The 6,952-nt window shown below is 38.6% G+C and overlaps 1 protein-coding gene across 1 annotated transcript in view; it reads left to right on the top strand.

Moving 5' to 3' along the window:
- Positions 1-6,952, top strand: part of LOC107681000 (ubiquitin domain-containing protein 2-like) — a 36,361-nt gene that overhangs the window by 8,956 nt on the left and 20,453 nt on the right. The window contains exon 2 of the mRNA XM_016477112.1: positions 636-872. Within this exon, the coding sequence (XP_016332598.1) occupies positions 636-872 (237 nt within the window). The remainder of the gene's footprint in view (positions 1-635; positions 873-6,952) is intronic.

Here is a 6,952-nt window from a genome sequence, read left to right as displayed (position 1 = left end):
CTAACAAAATACTAAATTAATTCAGCTGGACACACTTTCCTTATTTTTTCCACAACAAATGGCCAAGCAAGCGCAGACACTGACAAGATACGCGATACAGAACGAGACCAAACACGATATCAGCACGTCTCCACACAGTAAACAAAACCAAAAAAAAAGATCATAATATCAGATCGCACATCATTACAACAACACTTACCATATTATCGCAGACGATGCTGTATCACACACCCCAGACTCGACTTGAGTGGAAAAGGAATCATCCGTGGTTGTGCGCGCACTTGTTTGCACATGAGCATGAGTCTAACTTGCTTTCCTGCAGTCCGTGTTCTTCTGACTTCTGAAATATAAAAACTCAAGTAAAGTACAGATAGTCCCAAAAATACTTAAGTACTGTAACAAATTATTATTACTTTGTTACATTACACCACTGCTTTTGTTGTTATATTGCTGTTGCTAACATTTTATATAAGCCGCAAGAACTGTGGCGCTATGCTACAGTGCTTTTACCAGATTTAAGGAGGTTTCAGGCATTCACATTTACATAATTTGCTTTATTACATTATTGGCATAGAGTAATAATACATATCTTAAACATCCTGTTGGATCTTGATCTGTTTGTCTATGTTTTGCAGTTGCACTGGGGCGAAACCAGCCCCTGAAGAGAGAGAAGCCCAAATGGAAGAGCGACTACCCAATGACTGAAGGGCAGTTGCGCAGCAAGCGTGATGAATTCTGGGATACTGCACCGGCTTTTGAAGGCCGCAAGGAAATTTGGGATGCACTTAAGGCAGCTGCCCAGGCCTTTGAGAGCAATGACCATGAACTTGCTCAAGCCATAATTGATGGCGCCAGCATAACATTACCACATGGTAAGAGGCGCATGTCACAGATGCTTGTAGACCAGCGTGCTTTGTAGCATATTAATAATGGTTTCTCATTCTGTATTTAGCTGGGGGTTATTTTAAATCGTCTTCCAATGTTTGTGAAAATACGTTTTCTTTTTTATTTCTATTTTTCTGTGTCTTAGTTTCCCTTCCCTTTTTTTGTGGCTTGCTTAGTTGGGGACAAAGAGTCGAAAAATATAGCAGATCTTTTTTTTTTGTTTTTAAGGCATTTATGTAGGCAGAAACACTATCCTTCCACAATTTGAAAAACCTGTAGTTTTGTTTTCTTCCAGCTGCACTCCATTTTCTGGGCTGTTCTCTTTAGGGTGTGAGTGTGCTTGTTATGTCACCGCATCGGATTGTTTTCCTTAAAGGGATAGTTCTCCCAAAAATGCGCATGTCACAGATGCTTGTAGACCAGCGTGCTTTGTAGCATATTAATAATGATTTCTCATTCTGTATTTAGCTGGGGGTTATTTTAAATCGTCTTCCAATGTTTGTGAAAATACGTTTTCTTTTTTATTTCTATTTTTCTGTGTCTTAGTTTCCCTTCCCTTTTTTTGTGGCTTGCTTAGTTGGGGACAAAGAGTCGAAAAATATAGCAGATCTTTTTTTTTTGTTTTTAAGGCATTTATGTAGGCAGAAACACTATCCTTCCACAATTTGAAAAACCTGTAGTTTTGTTTTCTTCCAGCTGCACTCCATTTTCTGGGCTGTTCTCTTTAGGGTGTGAGTGTGCTTGTTATGTCACCGCATCGGATTGTTTTCCTTAAAGGGATAGTTCTCCCAAAAATGAAAATTTGCTGTTAATTTACTCACCCTCAAGCCATCCTAGATGTCAAGAAAATATTTACTTGAAATCATGGTCCTTAGTGATTCATAAAATGCAAGTCAGCAGCTACCGTTTTAGAGAATAATAACAATAAAAAAATTCAAGAAACACAGAATTAACTGATATATATACGATATATATACTGCCAATATATTGAGGTATTATGAAGTGAAACAATCAGTCTGTGCGAGAAACTGAACATTATTTACATCATTACCTATAATCCATAGCCTCAGGCAATGGGGAAATCTGATTATTTTCCGTAAACTGGTTCTTTCAGACAGTTCATTTCAATGAACTGGTTCAGTTCACTAGTTCGTTTACATAATCATGCAGTTATCTAATGTAAACGCAATTATGTTATTAAAGCACTGAATAATGATGTGAAATGTGGGTGTTTTACATGTCTAAAGCATTTAAAGTAAATAAACTAGTCTTCATCAGCTCACCTTTTTACATAAACAATGAGAAACCATTCAAACTTTAATTTTGCTCCTTCATTCAAGTGTTAGGTTCACGCATGTGCATATCACCGGCTCATCAGTCTTTGGTCGGAGTTGGAACTATTTCCTTAGTTCAGTGTACTGTTGGAGGAACTGGAGCGCTGAATGAGTTGTCAAAAACCAGCATTACAGGAAGATATATGCCAGTATTTTGGTTAATTTTGAGTCAAAGTGACTGTCAGGCACATACGAAAGTGAGTTTTGATTAAGTAACATGTATATCTGTGCTGCTTGAGCTCCAAACTGTTTCAGATGGTTAAGTCCAATCTTAAAAAGAACTGGTTCAAAAGAATGATTCATTTGCGAAATGGACATCTCTCTGGACTGTTTGACTGAGGATATGGATTACAGGTGGTAATGTCATAAATAATGTTTAGTTTCTTGCACAGACTAATCGTTATGCTTCATAAGACCTCAATACATCTTCAGATACCAAGGGTATTTTGTGTTCCTTGATGTGCTTTTTTTTTCTCCAAAAATGTGCAGCCGCTGACTTGCATTTTATGAATCACCAAGGACCAAGGTTTCAGTTTATAATCTTTTTTACTGTTCTATTCAGAAACAAAGTCATCTACATCTTGGATGGACTGAGGTTGAGTAAATTAACAGCAAATTTTCATTTTTGGGTGAACTATCCCTTTAATCTTCTTTAAGCGCAAAGGAGCAACCATGTGTAAAGTGCTAGAAAAGAGAGTCAATAGTTTCTGTGGAAACATCAAATTCTTTTGAGCTATCTGGTATGCTGAGGAGTTGAGACGAGTGAGGAAGATAGTTTAGTTCTAGTCTTTAATGGTAGAAGTGATAGTTCAACCATATTTGTAACAAGGAGTTGAGTTTGCAGCTTTAGTTAAATGGACTATACACAAAACTACATAATGATCTGAAATGTCATCACTCTGCTGCAGAATTTCAGCACCATCAACATCGATTCCATGTATCAAAAATAAATCTAGAGTTTGATTCCAACTATGAGTGGACCCTGGCAAGTGTTATCTAACTCCAGTAGAGTTTAGAATGTCTATAAATGCCAATTCCAATGTGTCTTTTCCATTATCTACATGAATATTAAAATCACCAACAATCAAGACTTTTTGTCTGCAGTCAGTATGAAGCCAGCCAAAAATGAAAATTTGCTGTTAATTTACTCACCCTCAAGCCATCCAAGATGTGACTTCTTTTCTTGAGTAGAACAGTCAAGAAAATTTTTACTTGAAATCATGGTCCTTAGTGATTCATAAAATGCAAGTCAGCAGCTACTGTTTTAGAGAATAATAATAAAATAAAATTCAAGAAACACAAAATTAACTGATATATATACTGCCAATATATTGAGGTATTATGAAGCGAAACAATCAGTCTGTACATCATTACCTATAATCCATAGCAATGGGAAAATCTGATTATTTTCCGTAAACTGGTTCTTTCAGACAGTTCATTTCAATGAACTGGTTCAGTTCAAAAGATTGTTTACGTAATCATGCAATTATGTAATGTAAACGCAATTATATTATTAAAGCACTGAATAATGATGTGAAATGCGGGTTTTTTACATGTCTAAAGCATTTAAAGTAAATAAACTAGTCTTCATCAGCTCGATCAATCACACTTCGGAGCAGTGTTTCGGAACATCTGCGCTTCGGGGTCTTGACACCATGTCGAAACATCAGTTTCGCGTCAGCCATCCCTAGTTCCTTGTTGCCTTGCCTTGCCTAGTTTTGACCCTGGACTGTTTCCTTGTATCTGATTGTTTGCTGTAGTGGTGGGCAGAGCGAGGCTTCATGAAACACTGAAAGAGTCGAAGCAAATGTGCTGAAGCTTCGAAACAATTCGACACCCGTCTCTACGGTGACACCTAGTGGTCATTTTCAAGTATTGCTCTGAAACAGTATTGACATTGACAAAAACAGTATTGTTGTGCTTGTCATTCCACCATGTGGGTTGGGGGAGTGGTTAGTGTGCGTGATTGGCATGTTGTCAGAACCTGTCACTTTAGGTTCGAATCCCGGGTAAAGCGTGTATATAATTATAAAAAATATTTGAAAGTTGTGTTTTTATTGTTCTGTTCTTGTAATGTGTTGTAACATCTCTCTGACAACTGAATGAACTCTTTGTGAATGTTATTTTGGTCATGAAAAAAATGTACATTAATAAAAGACATCAAGCCACAACGCCTGGCATTTTTTACATATAAAGATTTTTATTTAAATATATAAATTGTTCTGCTGCATTAACTCCACTTTTATACTTTGCGGGAGTTAGGTTAAGACAGATGTGCGATTGTGTGGTTTGTTCCCGACCCTGTTGATCAAAAGCAGATTTGGGTCTCGAAACACTTGTGAAACATCCTGATGCTTTGATTTGCCTTAGTCATGGTGTGTCACAGACATGGGTGTTTCGAATCACACTTCGGAGCAGTGTTTCGAAACATCTGTGCTTCGGGATCTCGACACCGTGTTGAAATGTCAGTTTCGCGTCAGCCATTCCTAGTTTGCTGCCTGCCCTGATCTTCGCCTGTTTATTGGAGTACTCTTTTGTCTCTTCCTGGATTATACCTGTTAGCTGTTGTTTGACTCTGCCTGTTTTGACCACTCTTTTGAATAAAACCTGCACTTGGATCCACCAACTCCGTTGTCACATTCTCCAACATTACAACCATATTCAGAATTTTTGTTTTGATCACTAGATGTGAGATTTGGTGTCACTGATGTCAAACTGGATGTCTTCACATGCCCAATTTGAATATGCATATATTTGATTTGAGAGCTAAAAAATGAGAGCTTCATTCCTTTTAATTTGTGATCTAAAATATGATAACATAGTTGGCAGGGGTGTGCAATATTGCAGTGTTAATTTTGTCATCGAAGACGATGACAAAAAATATTAGTTAACAAACATTTTTTCTGGAACTAAGACGAGAAATATTCGTTAATGAACATTTTTTCTGTAACTAAGACAAGACATTGACGAGCTAAAACTAATATCTGATGATAAAAACTATGACGGGACTATAATGTTATTTGAGACATTCAAAATACATCCTATAGGCCAGGGGTGTTAAACCTTTTAGGACATGTGCCCCCCCAAGTTTTTCTAATTTCACTCGCGCCCCCCCAACACTCAACACCCCCCCCCATTACTGTATTCACACCGAATTACTTTGCAGGGGTTTTCAACCTTTTAGGACATGCGCCCCCCCAAGTTTGTCTAATTTCACTCGCGACCCCCCAACACCAAACTACTGTATTCACACCGAATTACTTTATTAACATCAACATAACGCAAATATCCATTAAAGCTATTAAAGCAGCGAATGATTTTTCTTTTGCTCTTTTTGATTAACATTTATAAAAGAAATGCACGGATCCGTTATACTGATGTAAATCTGATATTTCCTTTACTGTTTACGTTCACTTAAAACAACCGACTGTGCTTACAAGGATACTTGTCAAGACAGCCATTGGTATTCACCTGCTGTCTGAGAAGGCTATCTGTTTGTGCACTTCAGATGTGTGCGCGGTGCGCATAGAAACGCTTTATTGCACTGAGATGTCTTGGGCTTAAATGACTTAAAATTACTTTAATTTTTAAACTGACAAGACTTAAAACACGTGAGAATGAAAAACTTTCTTGAGGAAGCAGCACTGGCCTGATCGTTAAGATAGTTTTGGGGGGCTAAGGTGACAGATAGGGGGCTGAAACCCACCTAAAATGGGTTTAGAACCGCCCCTGGTATAGCGTGCATAATTATACTGAAACATAAATATATAACCAGTTTACCTGATTCAGTGTGATGGCTGAGCCTGTTTCTGAGATAACAACGTGCCAATCCGTGGTTGAATTAACTGATGCTCGCGCCCCCCTTGACAGGTACTGGCGCCCCCCTGAGGGGGCGCGCCCCACAGGTTGAAAACCCCTGCTATAGGCTACTGTCTTGTCCTTCAAAATGTGCGTCCCTGTCATTGGATTGCAACTGGATAAGGGGCGTTTGCATATCTAGTCTCAGTATGGCAGCTGCAGTGGATGGATAGGCTACCAAAATGCAAACTAGTGTAGGAAACATTTACTCATCGAGGCAGAGACCAGGAGACGTTGGGATATCTTTCATACAGAAGTTACTCTTTATTAAGGACTCGCTGTGCGTCGCTGCAGTCATCCAAGTCTAACTAAGGCAGTGATACATTGTAGTTTATATACATTTAGGGGGCAGTGCTTAGAAATGGAGACAAAGCACCTGGGTGACGACCTTAAACAAAGCATGCAAATGAAGTATTCAGGTATAGCAACCTGCCCAATTTCACCAGTCCTAATCCAATCAGAATAACTACTCAAAGACTGGGGCAGAGGCACCAAGAGCCATTACAAACAAAAGGTGATAGTCTCAGTAATCTGGTTAATTTGACTAACAATAAGAGAACAGGAACTGACTGGAACCTCTGGTGCACAAGTGAGTCCTGGAATGCAGCCATCTTCTTTGTTCGTGGTAGGAGCTGAATTATGTAGATGTGGAGTCTACACTTTGTGCGATGTCCATGATGATTACTAGTACGGCAATCTTGATTATGTTGATGGATGACTGAAGTTCCCGTATGTGATTCTTTGCGTGGTGTATTGAATTTTTATTTTTTTTTAATCTTCCGTGACAGTTGGCTCGGCAGTGAGTCTAGTTGTCTTTTAGAGGTTGTGGCTTCATATGCAGGTGAGGAGGTCGGTGCATATGGGTCTCGGGGCAG

Source organism: Sinocyclocheilus anshuiensis, unplaced genomic scaffold, assembly GCF_001515605.1.
Source record: "Sinocyclocheilus anshuiensis isolate Anshui unplaced genomic scaffold, SAMN03320099.WGS_v1.1 scaffold2032, whole genome shotgun sequence".
Taxonomy (NCBI): Eukaryota; Metazoa; Chordata; class Actinopteri; order Cypriniformes; family Cyprinidae; genus Sinocyclocheilus; species Sinocyclocheilus anshuiensis.
Note: the sequence above shows the minus strand (reverse complement) of the source record. Positions and strands in the feature narration are given on the sequence as shown.